General features: G+C 38.6%; 1 protein-coding gene across 1 annotated transcript in view; it reads left to right on the top strand.

Annotated features, from left to right (window-relative positions):
• Positions 1 to 20,134, top strand: part of F5 (coagulation factor V) — a 73,946-nt gene that overhangs the window by 9,249 nt on the left and 44,563 nt on the right. Inside the window, exons 3-4 of the mRNA XM_043923750.1 lie at positions 4,141 to 4,263; positions 19,022 to 19,234. Coding sequence (XP_043779685.1) covers positions 4,141 to 4,263; positions 19,022 to 19,234 — 336 coding nt within the window. The remainder of the gene's footprint in view (positions 1 to 4,140; positions 4,264 to 19,021; positions 19,235 to 20,134) is intronic.

Raw genomic sequence — 20,134 nt, 5'->3', positions numbered from 1 at the left:
CCAGAAGAGAGGGGTCAGTCAGTAGAGTCAGCTATGGCCAGGAGTGAAAAACAGTGCAGACATGAGGGAGCTAACCTGGCCTGCAAAAGGTGGTAAAAGAAAGCTTGGTTCAAGAGTCTAGAGACCTGAGTTCTAGTCCCAGCAATGCCATCCAATCACTGACTGATCTTGGACACGCCACTCTTCCCATCCGCTTCCCAGGCTTTGTAACCATCTCTCAGATGAGGATTCAACTCTGTGGACTCCATGGTCCTATGCAGAACTAACATAAAAACACAAACAAAAAGCTTCCGGCACATGGTCAGTGTAAACTCTAGGACTTGGAGCTCAGGGAGTGGAATAAGACAACAGTGGGTGGAAACATAGGACGACCGTCTCAAAGATCACATTTTCTCATTGCTAAAAGGAAATTAGTTTCCTATCATTGCTGTAACAAATTACCACAAACTTAGTGGTTTAAAACAACACAAATTTATTATCTTAAAGCTCTTGAGGCCAGAAGTCCAAATGAGTTTCACTGAGTTAAAATCAAGGTGTTTGTAGAACTCTGTTCCTTCCAGAGGCTTCCGGGGAGAATTATTTCCTTGCCTTTTCCCATTACTACTGATAAAAGCCACCTGCATCCATGGGCTCATGGCTTCTTCCTTCTTCTTCAAAGCCAGCAGGTAGCATCTTCTAGTTGCTAACTCAGATACTCCTGCTTCCCTTTTCTGAGAACCTTTATGATTACGTTTGGCCCACCTGGATAATCCAAGAAACCCTCCCCATCTCAACTTCCTTAACTTAATCACACCCACAGAATCCATTCTGCCATATAAGGTAGCATATTTACAGGTCCCAGGGATTAGGAGGTGGGAGGACATTATCCTGCCTACTACACACCCCCACCCCCCAACAAAACTCTGCCACAATGTCCTCCATTTCAGGAAATGGTCCCCTCATCCACCCAGCCCTCCAAACCAGAACCTCAGCAGCCGTCCATGGCCACTTGATCTCACTCACCCCCTACTCTACATGCAACCCATCAAGTCCTGACAGTGTGATCTCCTAAACAGCTCTCTGATATTTTCTCTCCTTATTATCGCCATTGTCCTAACCTTGAACTAAATTACCAACATCTCTTTCCTGGAGCCTTCCATCTGTTCTCTCAGCCTTCACTCTATTTTCTCACAAATGCAGCTGGTCCCTGGCTCATGTTGCACCCCTGCTTCCAGATACCAAGGTTAAGAGGCAAAACTCTGAGAGGTCTACAAGGCCCTGTGTGATGAGACCTCTGATCATGCCTTTGGCTTCACTTTCTGCCTTTCTCTCTTACCTACAATGCTCTGCCTTCCCATGGCTATCTGCCAGTTCTCTGAATAGGCCAAGTGTGCTGGCAGCTCAGTGCCTTTGTACATGCTAGTCCCACTCCCTGGAAGGCTCTTGTCCATCCCTTTGCCTCTTTGCCTTTGAGCTTCAGTTAACATCTCACTGTGGTGGTGTCGTATTGAATTAATTTTCACAACCACACAGGATTATAAGAGACAGTGTAGGGAGAGCTCACAACGGAGCAATTCTCTGAGAAAATGCTGAGTGTATATTTATAAAGTCTCCTTTTTGGACAAGGAAGTCATATAGTAAGGCTTTGAAGATAAGGAAGTTTGTTCTGCGTGCAGAACAACACCTATCAAGGCTGACGTGTCAGCCAAGATATCTGTCTTAAGGGCATGAGAAAGAGCACGTAAGAAAAGGGTAAGACAGAGCAGTCTTCAGAAAACAGGCCCTTGAGAAAGTAACAACATTTGTATTTTCATACCTCACTTCCTCAGGGAAGCATTTTCCAACTTTGATCCCCTTCCTGCCTCTAAGAATAGCCTAGAAGCCCCTGTCAAATGCCCTGCAGAGAATCCTATTCTTTTCTTTCATAATATGAACCACAGTTTACAATTAAATATTTGTGTGACCATTTGTTAAAATCCGTCTCGCCTTCTGTTTTCTAAGATCTTTGAAGGCAGGGGGTACATCTGTTTTACTCACCATTGCAATTCTGACACCTAGGATAATGTGAGCACTCAATATTTCTTAAAAGAATGAATAACTACAATAAGAGGTGGTTTAAAAAAGAGGTGGTTAAAAGCTTAGCGTCTAGAGTCAGACAGATAAATTAAGGTTAAATTATGGCTCTGCCTCTAATTAGCTGTATAGTATTTGGTGAGATATTTAAATTCTCTGAGGTTCAGTTTCTTCATCTATAAAATAAGTATCTTAATAACAACCTTAAAGATATGCTGAAAGGTTTAATGTAAAGACTTAGAGTGCTCAAATATATCAAGAGGGACAATTACAATTATCTCCATGGCAAACAAATGCTAGTTGAACTCCATGACTACTGTAACTTCCTTCTCCTGCTCCTGTGATTCCTAATGGGCAGAAGCCAACCCCATGAAAGCTTATGGATGGCTTGGAAGTGAGAATGGTCAACTGTCTGAAAAAGGGCTTTTGGCAACAAGTCTTCAAGCTTTGAAGGACATCAGAGTCACTCAGGAGCACACCTCTAAAATGCAGATTCCCAGACCCCACCTCCAGAGAGACTCAGGTTCACTGGGGCTGAGAGAATACTTACTTGAGAATCTGCCTTTTAGTTCAACCCTCGCTGATTCTGATGCAGAGCGTCCAAGGATTACACTTTGGGAAACTGTAACATATGATTCTCCAGAAAGCTGAGTCAAATATCAGCTCTTCCCCTAACTCTACAGACAGAGTTGGTCCTTCATCCTTTCTGCTCCTGTAGCATTTTGCCCATATCTCAGCAGTAGCTCCTACCATATGTCTATCTCCAAATGAGCCTGTGAGCTCCTGAAGGACAAGGACAGTTGCTTATTTATCCATGTGTCCCCAGGACCTAGCACAGCACCTGACATGTAGTAAGTGAAGCCTGTTGATTTCTGCACCCCAATCTGCTGTCCCTGCTGTGTTCCCCATCAAAGTAACTGATAACATTACTTATCCAGTTGCTTAGATCAAAACCCTTAGGGTCACCCTTGACTTCTCTCTCTCAATGGTCACATCTAACCCCTCAGCAAATTTGCTGGCTCTACTGTCAAAAATCCCAGAATCTAACCTCTTCTCCCTGCTTCACTGCTGCACATGCTGGCCCAACACAGCGTTATCTCTCATCTATACCACCTGGTCTGTGTCCACTGTTGTCACTACACAGAATATTTTCTACACAGCAGCTAGGATGAATCTTTCTTGTGATTTTTTTTTTTTTTTTTTTTAGGATGAACTTAAAAAAAAAAAACTTTTTATTTTGTATTGGGGTATAGTGAATTAACAATGTTGTGATAGTTTCAGGTGAACAAAGAAAAGACTTAGCCATACATATATGCATACTCCTTCTCCCCCAAACTCCCCTCCCACCCAGGCTGCCACATAATATTGAGCAGAGTTCCCTGTGCTATACAGTAGATCTTTGTTGGTTATCCATTTTAAATATAGCAGTGTGTACATGTAGGATTAACTTTAAAACATATCAGACCATGTCTCTCTGCTGCACAAAGCTCAGTGGTTTTCCATTTCACTTAGAAGAAAATCCAAGGTCCCTACCATGGCCCTCAGTGGGTGACCCTAACTTTTCTCACTCTGGCCACACCGATGGTCTCTTCTTTGGATACATCAAGCTCACTCCTGCCTCAAGGACTCTGAACTTGCCTCAGGGCCAGAGAAGTCTGATCTGCTCCCTGACTTCATTTAGGTCTCTGAGGTCTCCCACCTCAGAGAGATCTGAAGTAGTCAATCGCCCTCTCTCACCTCACCCTGTATAAATGAAAGTGAACATCTTTCTTGACCCAAGATGGCAGTCTCCCCAGGAATGACAGTGAATCAGAATGGGGTGGACATGATCAGAACCATTTCTTCTATTTTCTTAACTGGCTTTGGGCCGAAGCCAGGTATTTTCTACCTTCCCATCCTTATCTGCCTGCATGGAATACAGAGGTAATGAGCTGGCAAAGCCTTCTAGATTGAAGATAAGCTCATCAACCTCAAGACTGAGAGGAATGACAGCAATCACCTGTGGGGTTTTCTGCATGTTTTTCTTGCTTAGCAGCTCTGTCTTAGCAATTCTGAATACAAACATATTTTAAATTCTTGTTTTCATAGGACTTCTTGGGCCTACTTTGTATGCTGAAGTTGGAGACATCATGAAAGTTCACTTTAGGAATAAAGCACACAAGCCCTTAAGCATCCATCCTCAAGGAGTTAAGTACAATAAATTCTCAGAAGGTAAGAGGAATTTAACATCATATCCCTCTGACATGGGAAAATGTACAACTCTTTTACCACCAGTGTCAAACATTTTGAACCATATTGTTAATTAAGTTAAGAGAAATCTCCTTTCCTATAATTGGTAATAATAAAAATTGTGCCTTTGTAGATTTCAGAGGAGAAAGTAAAAAACTTCTGGAGTCATCTAGACCTCAGGTTTTTTGCTATGTTCTTGTTTTTTAATAGTTGGATGGGCAGGTTATCTAATCTTTATGAACTCCAATATGTTCCTCTGCAAAATGAGAATAATAATATTGCAAGATGGGTTAAGGCAGGGATTCAAAAACTTTTGTGTGAAGAGCCAGTAAATACTTTGGGCTTTGCAAGTCATAAAATCTATGTCACAACTACTCAACTCTACCATTTAGTACAAAAGCAGCCACAGACAATATGTAAATGGATGCACATGACTGTGTCCCAATAAAACTTTATTTACAAAAAAACAGGCAGCTGGCTGGATTTGGTCCGTGAGTCATAGTTTGAAATAGTGACATAGGGCTAGTCTGACACAGGGCTAGCCTGGCACATGGTGGCATCTAATAAGTGATATTCAGTGGTGATAATGGTAATAGATGTAGTATTGAAATTTTGGACATACTGAAGCAGTTAAGAACATAAACTTTAAAGGCATACTTAGGTTCAAATTCCAGTTTTACAATTTCTGATTCTATGAGTACAGCATCTCTGAACCTCAGTTTTCTCATTTATAAAATGGGAATGGTTATACTTATTCCATAAGATAGCTTTGAGGAACAAATGAGATCACTTAGGTAATGTACTAAATATGGTTCCTGGAACCTGGTAAGCTCCCAGTAAATGATGACAGTGATGGTGAAGATCATGGATATGGTGGAGATTAAAGGGACCACATCAGCCACAGAATTGTAAGTACCTATTGCTGATATTGTTCTGATTATTTCCATTATGTTGATGTTCAGACCACAATAAGCAGAGTGGAGTTCTGTTAGGGACTGATGTAAGAAAATTATCCACACTACAATAGATGTGGGTATAACACCATTTAAAAATAAATTTTAACTTTTCATGATTCACAAATCTTTCCCCATGTATGCCAGCCATTATACCTTTGAAGAGAAGAACTAAGTAGGAGAGTGGTTTACAATGTAGGTCTGGAACTAGACACCCGGTATAAATTCTGGCTCAGACATTCATTAGCTGTGTGACTTTTGGCAAGAAACTTGACTTCTTTGTGCCTCGTCTTTCTCATCTGTAAAATGGGGATTGTAATCATATCTACCTCATATAGGTTTGTGGTCAAGAAATATTAGAACAATGCCTTGCATATTCTCCAAGCAAGAATTCTGGAGTAGATAGCCATGCACTCCTCCAGGGGACCTTCCCCACCCAGGGACTGGACATTGGCAGGCAGTTTCTTTACCACTAGCGCCACCTGGGAAAGTGAAAGAAAGCCAAGTTGCTCAGTCGTGTCCAGCTCTTTGAGACCCTGTGGACTGTAGGCTGCCAGGCTCCTCCATCTATGGGATTTTCCAGGCAAGAATACTGGAGTGGGTTGCCATTTCCTTCTCCAGGCCATCTGGGAAACCCTGCATATAAAATAAGTACTTGATAAACATTAGCAAATAATAAGCACTTGATAATTTTATGATGGTAAAAGTAATTCAATTAAAATGTCTTTAAATTATAATGTTATAATGTCAGTTTTATCTTGATTAAAAATGTTATTTGAAATATGTTCAAATAACTTAATACTTACCTGACAGTATATGATTAGAGGGTTTCCCTGGTGGCTCAGAGGGTAAAGAATCTGCCTGCAATGCTGGAGACCTGGTTCAATTCCCGGTTCAGAAAGATCCCCTGGAGAAGGGGTAGGCTACCAACTCCAGTATTCTTGGGCTTCCCTGGTGACTCAGCTGGTAAAGAATCTGCCTGCAATGTGGGGGACCTGGGTTCAATCCGTGGGTTGGGAAGATCTCCTGGAAGAGGGCATGGAAACCCACTCCAGTATTCCTGCCTGGATAATCTCCACGGACAGAGAAACCTGGCAGGCTACAGTCCATGGGGTAGCAAAGAGTCAGACAGGACTGAGCGACTAAGCACACAGCACATATGGTTAGAAAGTGACTTTTTATTTATTATTTCCTATGTAAATTGCTATCAAACTCATCCTGACAACTCATGACTGATAATGTCAATGAACTAACCTCCCCAGGACCATTAGCATTATCATTTCATCTTTGGCTTGAGGAAAAACAATGAAAACTGAAATTTCAGGCATCTTAGCCACTTTGCAAAACTCTGGGTGAGGTAACACGTAATGGCATAATGACATAGTGAAGAAGAATTTCACCTACTTATAAGTATTCCAGATGACTGCATCAGGAATTCAGCAATGCCACGCACAAGGGGAGAACCCTCAAAATGTTCCAGGCAAGTTCTATTTCAGATGTGGGAGGAGTTAAGTGTTACAGACTTTGTACTCCACCTAAGCTATTTGCACAGAGAATGAACCTTGCAACATTATCCCTCTTCCTTTACTATTTACTTGTCCCTGCACTCCCCTCCTGCCAGAAAAATTTATGAGCAGTTGTTTTAAAATGTTCCCACCACTTCCATTGGTCACTTGGTTATTGCCCCTGGTCTCATGAATCTGAGAAAGGTAAACAAAGATTAATGTGCAAAGTCCCATTTTATCGTGGAGATGAGATACAAATCTAGTAAACAGACTAAAAGATTGATCTGTCCTTTGTGGTGAAAAATAAAAAGGCAAGCCTTCTATTCATTTTATTGTGTCCTCTGTTAGAATAAAACATCTCCTTTTTCATGTCTGACACTTACCTTCTGTCTTATAGCATCCTTCTATGGTTTGTACTATTTTTTCAAGAGTCAAAATAAATTAACCATATGCTGAGTCAACTACAAGAGAATCCAGATTCCCTTATCTCAGAGGTAGATACTTGAGAGATGAATGGTGGGAGGTTGAAACAATATAAATGGCTTAAGAGAGGACTCAAGCAGCCTTTGTGTCTGCTTGGTCTAACCAGTGAATGATCCAACCTAGACAGCAATCTTCTTTATCTGGAAATTAATCCTTGAGCCCCACCAAAGATTTGGAGACCTACTGACATCAGCTAGAGGAAAAAGCCATGGAAAGAATGCTGGCTTTAGAGCCAGAATGACCCCTGGATTTGAACCCTAAATTTGACTAGGCAATTGCCTTTATCGCGAAGCCTCAGTTTTATTTCTACAAAATGAGGTAGCAATTCCTCCCAACTAAAGTTATTGCAAGGATTAGTCACAGTATATGTCAAGTTTTTGGCACATAGTGCTCATCATTTTATTTCTACTCAAATAAAATTCTACAATAGAATTCAGATGACAAAAGGAACTAAAGTTGCACAGAAAACTTCAGTTATCCAGAGTACATAAGGAATGAATTGTTTTGAGTAATAACATTTTCTGGATAGTTTGAGGTTTACTTTAAGTGTTAAGATACTTTTTAACATCACTTTGAATAGAAGAACTCTTTCTAAATGTTATACTTTCCCAGACTTTTTTTTAAAACAGAAGATGAGGAGTAAAATTCGAATCCCTTGCTAAACCATTACTTCCAATCTACTATGAGATTTTACAAATATTCACAAATGTTAAAACTGTGTGTAGTCTAAGAGTAAACAGACTCAAAATGAAGACCTACGTTACTGTCTATGGTGAGTGAAATTCACTCAGTTGTGTCTGACTCTATACAGTCCATGGAATTCTCCAGGCCAGAATACTGGAGTGGGTAGCCTTTCCCTTCTCCAGGGGATCTTCCCAACCCAGGGATCGAACCCAGGTATCCCTCATTGTAGGCAGATTCTTTACCAGCTGAGCCCATTACCAAGGAAGCCCATTATCTATGGTATTGTCACAGATAAAGACCCTGAGCTTTCATTCATGGATTTTGTAACATTTATTTTGGTTGTCTAGGAACTTTGTTGCTTTTTTAAATTCTAGACTATGCTTTAGTTAGGAGATGACTGGAAATGTGAGTCCAGGCCAGGAAAGACGTTACTGTATTTAGTGCGGAAGTCTCATGATGGCTTTTCCTCCATAAACTGACAGCATATGACATAAACGCCAAGTTGTAGCATGGTATTTTCAACTTACTTCCAGTTGCATGCCCTCCCCAGGTGTATAACGTTATGTAGGGCAAGGATGGGCAGCTCCTTTGACAGGATAGATTGTGATTTGTAAAAATATTTACAAGAATATTTCTTTTAGAAATGTATTTGATAGGAATATGTTTTTAAACCAGTAAGTAAAATATTAATACCTGCAACTGTACCTGGTTTTAAACTTTTTATCACTAAAAGAATTTCAATCTGAGGCTAAAATGTCAGAAACTCTGTAGCTAGTACGTGCTGAACTGTTTGATCACAATGCTACACCCTTGAGCAAATTTTGTTGTCCAGTAAGATTTCTGAAGCTGTTTTGGACAGTTCCCTTTAACAGTTTGTTTCTGAGGGAATATTAATATTATTCTTTGACTTAAATTCTCACAATTTAAATGTGTGAGTTGCACTGTGAATACTACACAACAAAATGAGTTCTATAATATTCAGCTATCTGCTGGTAAGCCAATTCCCCAAATAATAAATAAACAAGTAAATAACTTTTCCACCAGAGGTTGTTCTTTGCATCTAAATGCTGCCAAATTCTCTATGTGAAAACTTAGTCCTCTCAATTTTTTTCAAAACATTCCAATGCTTGACATCATGCAGTCAATTACATTTTTCACTTTGCTCTGGATATTTTGACCTCCTGCAGACGCTTCTTTGAGTATATAATAAATATCTGAAACAAATTGTAAGGGCTAATATATTGATAATAATTCTCATAAGTCTAAAAAATGTGACAAGCGTGCAAGTCTTTCTCCTTCAAAAGACTTGCAGGCCCTGTGCAATGAAAACAGGCTCTTTACAAAACCTCAGCTCTCTAATTTGCTCAGTGCCTAAATTATAGTCTCTAAAAGAATGTTCCGATTATTTAAGTGCACACCGGACAGTTCACTGAGTCTATTAAATGGAGAGGAAAAGCTCCCTAGTGGGTGACCAAAGTGGCCCTTTATGTAACTTCACTTTTCCAAAGCTTGTACGCACTATTTTACATTTGGAAAAAAAAAATCCTGAGAGTCTCTTGGCAAATAATTAGATCATCATGACAAGTGTAATCACAAAGCTGACTACAGACTGAGCAGGAAGTGAACAGAATTAAGAAAAATAAAATAAAAGGCCGCCCTTGTGTAAAGAATTTATTCTAGCACGAAGCTGAACAAGGACTTTTTGTCCTCTAGCCTAATAGTCTTTGCTGGATAGTTCTCCTCCTTTTGGTTAAGAGTTTTAAACTTTTTATTTTGATTACAAAGTCAAAGTCAGATTTGTCAAAAATATATTTCATAAATGCTTCCTTTATACAGCCATTTTTATTTCATATGTCATGTTATATACCTTATAAAAATCAAAGATACAACTTGCTTGTTTTATTCTAGATGAAAAGTAAAATAAAATACTTTAAAGTGAAAAGAATTAAAGCAGTGAAAAATTATCTCCAAACTATCACATTAGTAATCCTCACTCTGTTTAATTACAGGATCTTTTTCTATATGCAGATTTATTTCAAGATGCCCATAATTCACCTTGTAATCATTCATTCAGTTACTTGAAATTTATCCTGTGTTTAACTAACAAGTGAATCTGAAATTTCCAGTAATTTACTCTGGTCAACAAGGCAGACATTTAAAAACCACCATGTGTTCAAATAAACTTAGATATGAAACCCTGACCATTATAAACTAAGTTTGATGTTGGATAATCAGTTACAGTGCTATATCCTGCATGTGTTGGAACCTCTTCAGTGATTCTTAGATAATTATACGATTGGAACCATTAGAGATGAACAAGGTGTTCTGATCATGGCTTCTCCATTGAAGTGGCCCTAGAAGAAACCTAGAAATGAAATCCAGCACAACCAGGGCACTTGCTTGTAGTCTACTATTAACTAGGCTGTGAGCTCCTCACAGTCTCAAGCTATCTTCTTTATATTTATGCCCTGGCACCTAACCCAGATTCTGGGACATAGATGATTATGATAACAATCACCAGTGAACTAAACTGAGAAACTGAGGACCAGATTAGAAAGTAAAGACTACGTGTTATTTTCTGCTTGCTCTGAAACTTACTAATTTTGCTGGTGATTAATATATTAAGAGACTTTAAGAACACAAGATAAATTGTATCAGAAGTACGAAGTTCATTTCTTAAAAAATGGAAGAGGCAATGTCAATTTAAAAAATGCTTAGGAGTGGGATGGGAGGCTCAAGAGGGAGGGAATATATGTACAATTAGGACTGATTCGCATACAGCAGCAACCAACACAACATTGTAATGCAGTTCTCCTCCAGTTAAAAAAAAAAAAAAAACAGCTGAGAAAGGACATTACCAAAATACGAAAATATTAGCACAGGTTGCCATATTTTGGTTAGGTGTCAGATATTTTGCATGTATTTTTCAGTCCTTAGAACTCATCAACAATGAAATATTATTGCTAGAAAATGATTACATTATCTTAAATTATGAATGAGAAAACAGGCTGAAATTTCCCCAAATTCAGACAGCAAGTGGTGCAACCAAGAAACTTCAAATCTGGCTCCCAAACTCATGTATTTTCTCCCATAACCTAGCAGGGAGATGATATCATTAATCATATAATTTCACAAGTATTTTAATTATAGTATCATCACAATTTTAATTAAGTATTTGTGAAATTATAAGATATATATATATCAGAGATCATGGAATGAATAAGCTGAAATATAGATTGATATCTGAAATTTAAACATATGTTTATCCAGAGAAAGAGAGGAAAAACTTCAAAAGTTCTCTCTCACCCTACAAAGATATATCACATTTTATCCTTTTGAAAGCTTATGAATGCCATTTTCTACTAGAGAAATTCATACAGTAGAATCACAGTTGGAACAGTGGAAGCATTATGTCCAGAAACTTCATTTTTTAACTTCAGGAGGTCACAAAGCATGAAGCATTGAATAAGGGTCATCATGCTTGATTCAACAGAGCATCGGTCAACAACTTGCCATGCAAATTCCGGTCAACAGACAAGGTTTGACCTGAGATGGCAAATCTCCTTATCAGTCCTGGTTGTGCTTTGCTACCAAAACTGTTTTGCAACTTTCCAGAGGTAGTTCATTGTGTTTATTAGCAGAGACTCTTTCCCATAAACTCTTTTTTTTCTTTTGGCTTTAGGCTGGAATAATATGATTATTCACAGGAAGCTATTTCAGCTTTTAACATTTCTCAGCTCCTGACAATTTTAACACTCACATCCTTTTTATCAACAGAATGAAAGTTCAACCTATTAAATATTGGTTATCAGTGTCAAAAGGATATCCTTTGGTGGCGGGGAGGGCGGGAGATACAAGAGTCCTATATTAAGTTTTTCACTAGCACAAGGGTCACAAACAGATGCCAACAGCAGCCAGGAAGGAAATTCAATGAAAAACTGAGTCCAGTAGAGACTGGTGATCAGATAGCCAGTGTCCAACTGCAGGGGGCAGCCAGGACTCAGATCCAGCCAACTTCTATGCAAAAATTTGGTCCAGTGTCACCTTGATCTCTAGGTTTTATTTGTTGTTGTTACCCCTTCTCCAGGGATCTTCCCAACCCAGGGATAAAACTCAGGTCTCCCACATTGCAGGTGGATTCTTTACCAGCTGAGCCACCAGGGAAGCCCAAGAATACTGGAGTGGGTAACCTATCCCTTCTCCAGTGGGTCTTCCTGACCCATGAATCAAACTGGGGTCTTCTGCATTGCAGGTGCATTCTTTACCAGCTGAGCTACCAGGAAGTCTCTATTCTTTAACAGAAACAAGCAATCCAGATTCTTACATAATGTCTCCATATAGTTAAAGCTGATATCTGATTTGTTTTAACACCATGCAATTCTAACAGATGTACACATGAGCTTAGACTTGATGATCTTGCTTCTAGCCCATAGGAACCTTAAATCTTAAGAGTTCAATATGTTCATTGAGCACCTTCTCCATGCCAGGTACTGTAAAAGCATCAGAGATACTAAAAGAAGTATAATCCAGCACCTGTCTTTGAACTGTTCATATTCTAGTGATGGAAATGTGCATGGTACAGTTAATTATTATCTAGTAGGAAGAAAAGAAGTTAATCATATAATTACACATATATTTAATTATAAATTGTGATGAGTGCTATAAAAGAAAAAAGACAGTACAATCAGAAATCAAGGAAGAAGCAAGCTTACATTTAAGTTGACATCTGAAGGATGAGCACACATTTATCCAAATCATGAATGATTTCAGCTGCCATAGCAACACACTTAGTCTTTATCCTGTGGGTAAGACAAAACTCTTTAAAGTTTGATGGAATGAGTTGACACAGCTGGATTTGTGTTGAGCTTATAGTAACTGATTCAGTCTCCTGTCTTCAATAGACTTTATGGTCCATCCACAACTAGTCTTTTTTTCCCCCTATGGCATAAGCTTAATCATCAACAATAAACTGGCAGCTTCTGAGGGTATTAAAGTACATCTTATGGCAGAAAGCGAAGAAGAACTAACGAGCCTCTTGATGAAAGTGAAAGAGGAGAGTGAAAAAGTTGGCTTAAAGGTCAACATTCAGAAAACTAAGATCATGGCATCTGGTCCCATCACTTCATGGCAAATAGATGGGGAAACAATGGAAACAGTGACAGACTTTATTTTTGGGGGCTCCAAAAATCACTGCAGATGGTGATTGCAGCCATGAAATTAAAAGTCGCTAACTCCTTGGAAGAAAAGTTCTGACCAACCTAGACAGCAGTAAAAAGCAGAGACATTACTTTGCCAACAAAGGCCATCTAGTCAAGGCTATGGTTTTCCAGTAGTCATGTATGGATGTGAGAGTTGGACTATAAAGAAGGCTGAGTGCTGAAGAATTGATGCTTTTGAACTGTGGTGTTGGAGAAGGCTCTTGAGAGTCCCTTGGACTGCAAGGAGATCCAACCAGTCCATCCTAAAAGAGATCAGTCCTGAATATTCATTGGAAGGACTGATGGTGAAGCTGAAACTCCAATACTTTGGCCACCTGATGCGAAGAACTGACTCATTTGAAAAGACCCTGATGCTGGGAAAGATTGACGGTAGGAGGAGAAGGGGACGACAGAGAATGAGATGGTTGGATGGTATCACCAACTCAATGGACATGAGTGTGAGTAAACTCCGGGAGTTGGTGATGGACAGGGAGGCCTGGCATGCCGCAGTCCATGGGGTCGCAAAGAGCTGGACACGACTGAGCAACTGAACTGAACTGAACTGAATTGAGTCTAGGCTACAGGCTTCTTGGGAGATGACAAAGCTTTAAAAATAAACTTGAAAAGTATCAAATTGATTCCAAGTAATTGTATCATGTGAAATGCTGGGCCGGATGACTCACAAGCCAGAATCAAAATTGTTGGGAGAAATATCAACAACCTCAGATATGCAGGTGATACCATCTAATGGCAGAAAGTGAAGAGGAACTACAGAGCCTCTTGATGAGGGCAAAAGAGAAGAATGCAAAAGCTGGCTTAAATCTCAACATTCAAAAAACTAAGATCATGGTGTACAGTCCCATCACTTCATGGCAAACAGATGGGGAAACAATGGAAACAGTGATAGACTTTATATTCTTGGGCTCCAAAATCACTGTGAATGGTGACTGCAGCCTCATGAAGTTAAAAGACGCTTGCTCCTTGGGAGAAAAGCTAGACAGCATATTAAAAAGCAGAGATATCATTTTGCCAACAAAGGTCCGTATAGTCAAAGCTATGGTTTTTCCAGTAGTCATGTACGGATGTGAGAGTTGGACCATAAGGAAAGCTGAGAACCAAAGAATTGATGCTTTCAAATTGTGGTGCTGGGAAAGACTCTTTTGAGAGTCCCTTGGACTGCCTGGAGATCAAACCAATCAATTCTAAAGGAAATCAACCCTGAATGTTCATTGGAAGGACTGATGCTGAAGCTGAAACTCCAATACTTTGGCCACCTTATGTGAAGAGCTGAGTCAAGGGAAAGACCCTGATGCTGGGAAGGATTGAGGGCAGGAGGAGGAGGAGATGACAGAGGATGAGACGGTTGGATGGCATCATCAACACAGTGGACATGAGTTTGAGCAAACTCCGGGAAATAGTGAAGGACGGGGAAGCCTGCTGTGTCAGTCCATGGGATTGCAAAGAGTCAGACATGACTTAGCAACTGAACAACAACAATCTAAACTGTGTGCAACATAAAATCTAATGCTTTTTACAAGAAGGTAACAAAATCTCAAAACCAACATGTAAAACTCACAATGTTAATAAAAATTAATGTGTTCAAAAAAATCAGGAAAATCATTACCCATAATTAAAAAAAAAACCTGAATAATTAGAAACAGATCCAGAAAAAGAACACATACACCCTACTATATATATGATAGATTACCAAAGGGACCTACTCTATAGTACAGGGAACTCTACTCAATATTCTGGGATAACCTATATGAGAAGAGACTCTAAAGAGCGAATATATGTTCAGTTCAGTTCAGTTGCTCAGTCATGATCTGACATATGTGTACAGCTAACCCTTAAATAATGTACAGATTGGGGTACTGACCCTCCACATATTTGAAAATCCATGTGTAACTTTAGTCTGTCCTCTTTATCTGTGGTTCTGCATCTGCAGATTCAACTAACCATGAATGATGTTGTAATGTAGTAGATATTTTTTTGGGGAAAAAAAAAACATTGTAAATGTTTCTGCACAGTTTAAACCATGTTGTTCAGGGGTTAACTAATTGGAATCCTAGAAAAGGAAGAGAGAAAAAAATATTCAAAGAAATAGTGGCTATAAACTTTCCAACTGTGATGAAAACCATAATTCTACAAATTCAGGGAGCTTGACAAAAGCAAAAAGAAACATGAATAAAAGCACAACAAGGCATATCATAATCAAATGAAAACCAGTGATGAAGAAAAAATGTTCAAAACAGAGGGAAAATGTCATAGATGGACAAAAATAGAACAGTAGCACGTATCATTAGAAACAATGCAAGCCAAAAGATAGTTGTGTGTGTGCCACTCAGTCGTGTCTGACTCTTTGCGACCCCATGGACTGTAGCCCGCCAGACTCCTCTGTCCACGGAATTCTCCTGGCAAGAGAATCCCACCTGGAGTGGGTTGCCATTTCCTTCTCTAGGGAATCTTCCCAACTCAGGGGTCCAACTGGGGTCTCCCACATTGTAGGCTGATTCTTTACCATCTGAGTCACCAGGGAAGACAGAGATATCTTTAAAGTACTGGATAAGGGGGGTGGGGATGGTCTGTCCACTTGATATTCTATACCAAGTAAAAATATCCTTTAAAATGAAGGCAAAATAAAGACTGTTTTAGCCAAAGAAAGTAGAAAGAATTTCTCATTAGCAAACCAGAGGGAAAAAAGTTAAAGGAAGTGCTTTAGTCAGAAAAAGGTTGTATCAGAGAGATTCTTGGAGCCACAAGAAGGAATACAAGTTCCAGAAATGGATAAGTATAGAGAAAAATTTTTCTTGTTTTTAAGTGATAATTGATTATCTAAATTTAAGCAAAGAATAACGACAATTTATGATGGGGTATATTATATATGTAGAAGTAAAATGGAGGTGACAAGCAGCACAAGGCTGGGAGGATGAAAATGGAAATATACTGTTGCAAGTTTCTTGTAATATAAGTAAAATGGTATAGTATTATTTGAAGGTAGACTATGATAAGTTAAAGTTGTATGCTGTGAACTGAAGGGCACTGCACATAAAGTAAAGCTAAAAAGCCAATAGTGGAGGTAAAAAGGAAACGTTAAAAATACTCAATTAATCCAAAAGAAGTTAGGAAAGAAAAGAAAATAATGAACAAAAGCCAGATGGACAAATAGAAAACAATAGCAGGATGATAGATTTAAACCCAACCATATCAATAATTATATTAAAAGCAAATGGGAAGAACACCACAACTGAGAGACAGCTTTTAAGACTGAATTGAAAGCAACACCCAACTTGATGCTGAACTCAAGAAATCCACTTTAAAAACAAAGATAAAAAGTAAATGATGGGAAGTATATCACAGTAACTAATTAAATCAAACAAAATGGATGCGTCATTCCATTTATATGACAACACAGAAAAGCAAAACATAGAGACAGAAAGCAAATCAGCAGTTGTCTGCGTCCAGAGAGTAGGGGAAGGTATTGACTACAAATGGTACATGGAAACTTCTTAGAGTGATGGGATTGTTCTGGCCCTCCATAGTCATGGTAGCTATAGAACTATACATATTTATCCAAATTTAGCAAATATTGTACTTAAAATTGGTGAATTGCATTGTTTGTAATTTATACCTCAGGAAAGATGATGAAAGGGTGAGAGAGAGGGAGAAGGGAGGAGGAATAAAGAGAAGAAAAAGAACAGGGAAGGGGGAGGGGAAGGAAAGAAATTAACCATTTGTTTTCCCAAAGTACAGTCTTTTCAGTTAGAGTAGTTTCCACTGGCCTTTGGCTCCATCATGTTAAACATTTTAGCCCTTTTCTCTGATCCTTAGTTTCTACTCACATTTACACTCTAATGGTCTTACCTTCCACCTCAAGGAATTTATTGACTGTTGTACTAAACAAAGATAACTGAATCCCAAAGAGAAATTCTGGTACCAGTCGATGATGTGAGACTGTCACCTAATTAAATGAGGAACTCCTCAGAAGAAACTGCTCTTCCCTCTTGCTGTCCGACATCGACCTCTGCCCTTCCTGTCCTCACTTGCTCCATCTCTGGCCACATCTTCCTTTTGTTGCTGAAAACGCCACCCAACCCTCTGCTCTGCTTTTAGTCTTGAACACCACAGTTCCCTTTCTTCAATAAGTAAGACCATTTCTATATTCTCCCCCATCTCCCACCAGAATGGAAAGTTGCATACACATGAAAGTCTTACTGGTGGGCCTTCTAGGTACACAAAGGACTGAAGTAAAGCATGTAAACTTCACAGGGTAGATACATTTCAGAATCACAAGGACAACTCGACTGCTAGACTTTGAGACTCTGGGGAAAGAATTGGGATAATCAGATGGTAAGGATGTGATAAAAGGGCTCAGAGTGGCATCAGTTGGAAAGAAGACATGAAATACAGAGTGAAACAGTATATAAGTAGATGTGAATGTACTTACACCCATGCTAACAGGTGACTGAATATATCTTACTTGTGGACTGGGAGAAAATATTTGCAAAAATATCTGCAGTTTCCAAAATGTATAGACAGCTCATACAACTCAATGACAAAAAAAAAAAAAAAAAAAAAAAAGAAACAGTCAAAAAATGGGCAGACCTAAATAGCCATTTTTCAAAAAAATTTACAAGTGGCCAATAGGCACATGAAAAGGTGCTCAACATCACTAACTATCAGAGAAATGCAAATCAAAACTACAATGAGCTATCACCTCACACAGGTCAAAATGGCCATTATCAAAAAGTTTCCAACTAACAAATGCTAGAGAGGGTTTAGAGAAAAGGGAACCCACCTACACTGTTGGTGGGAGTATAAACTGGTGCAGCCACCATGAAACACACAACAGAGGTTCCTCAAAAAACTAAAAATAGAGTTGCCATATGATACAGCAATCCTACTTTGGATATATATCCAGATAAAACTCTAATATGAAAAGATACATGTACCCTAATATCCATAGAGGCACTATTTACAATACCCAAGCCATGGAAGCAATCTAAATGTCCACTGACAGGATGGAGAAAGATGTGGTATATGTACATCTATCTATTGATACATACATACAATGGAATACTACTCAGCCATAAAAAAGAATGAAACAGTGTCATCAGCAGAAACATGAATGAACGCAGAGATTATCATACTAAGTGAAGTTAAGTCAAACAGAGAAAGACAAATATATGATATCAATTGTATGTGAAAATCTAAAATATGATGCAAATGAACATTTTTACAAAATAGAAACAGACTCACAGACATAGAAAACAAGCTTATGGTAACCAAAGGGGAAAGGGAGTGGGAGGACAGTAAATTAGGAGTTTGGGGTTAGCAGATACAAACTACTATATATAAAATTAATATGACAACAAGGTCCTACTGTCTAGTACAGATAACTATTTTCAATATCCTTAATAAATTATAATGGAAAATAATATTTAAAAGGTATACATATGTAACAGAATCATTTTGCTATTCACCAGACACTAACACAGCATTATAAATCAACTGTACATCACTAAAAAATTTAAGAATTTTTATAATATTGGCTGTCTTGTCAAGCATCATAGAGAAGATAGAGCCCATCCTCATATTCTGTGATGATTTCCTGATCAAAGGTTACTCACTTCTTTGATTAAATTTAAATAATAATTATTTAGACACACTGGAAAATTAATTTGCTAGCCTTTAAATAATGTACTAGTAACATTTCTTGTTCACTTCAGATCACCATAGACTCAGAACTTTCATAATTACACAAAGAAGTGGATCTAAGTGAATCTTTCCACATAATGAAGGTTTACTATAGAAAGGCACATCTTCATTGAAAGCTTATGTTCCCGCAGATTTGAAAGTAGTGAAAAAGTAATTCTCAGAAACTCTTCAAATGTTCTCATGGCTTTTACTTCTCCAGGTGCGTCTTACTCTGACCACACACTCCCCATGGAGAAGATGGATGATGCTGTAGCTCCGGGCCAAGAATATACCTATGAGTGGAGTATCAGTGAGGACAGTGGGCCCACCCACGATGATCCTCCATGCCTCACACACATCTATTACTCCTATGTAGATCTCGTAGAGGACTTCAACTCTGGACTGATTGGACCTCTGCTTATTTGTAAGAAAGGTAAAAAAAATTCAACGACAACAAAGATGTTGGATTGGTAAGGAGTACTATCATGAAATGAGGTTTGAAAGCGCCTTGGGATCTTTTCATAAATGAAGAGAAGGGTGCAGAAACCAGATCATAGTTTGACACTGGTATTTGAAGGGTGGAATCTTCTCTGTCTTCAATCCTTCCTTCATCTTGGTCCTGGGAATCTCTCCCAAGTAAATCTTTGTCTGAGAGTATGTTCTGCTGCCATGCCCGTATGATCTGTAACATTTACCTCAAGGCCAAGTCTTTTCGAAAGTATACAGCAGCCTATATACTCTGCTGAGAGTCCTTGGAAAGAATTTTGACAAATATACCTGAGGCTTGGGTTGGCAATTTGGTCTATAAATACACAAAACTCTAAGTTTCTTTCTTGTAAACAAGCAAAACACTTTGGGTGGTAGGTTTTGAACACACTCAGTTGATTTTATAAAAAATTTCATTGGCTGGGCTTTTTACGAGTAAGCTTGGATTATTTTGCCCCAAAGAATTTATCCAATCTTTTATTAAAATAAACAACCACACCAAATTTCACTGTGGGAAACAATATGATGGATTCACCGTCTGTCTATACATATACACATACCAAACCTACATAACATTCCTAATTCATTTATTTACTACACAAATACATATTTTCATTGCCTGGTATACAGAAGATACTGTGACGACACTGAAAAAGATTTTAAACTTATAAAAGTCTCTTATTTCATTTTATAATCAGCTGCACTTTTTTCTGTTATGAGAATAGATTAATCTTAACCTTCTCAACCAATTCTCTATGTCTCATTACAGATACTAGCAAGATGGCTCTATTAAACTTAGAGTGTGATGCTTTTACCAGATAAGCCATGGGACCTATGAGCTATGGGA

Source organism: Cervus elaphus, chromosome 14, assembly GCF_910594005.1.
Source record: "Cervus elaphus chromosome 14, mCerEla1.1, whole genome shotgun sequence".
In the NCBI taxonomy this organism is placed as follows: Eukaryota; Metazoa; Chordata; class Mammalia; order Artiodactyla; family Cervidae; genus Cervus; species Cervus elaphus.
Note: the sequence above shows the minus strand (reverse complement) of the source record. Positions and strands in the feature narration are given on the sequence as shown.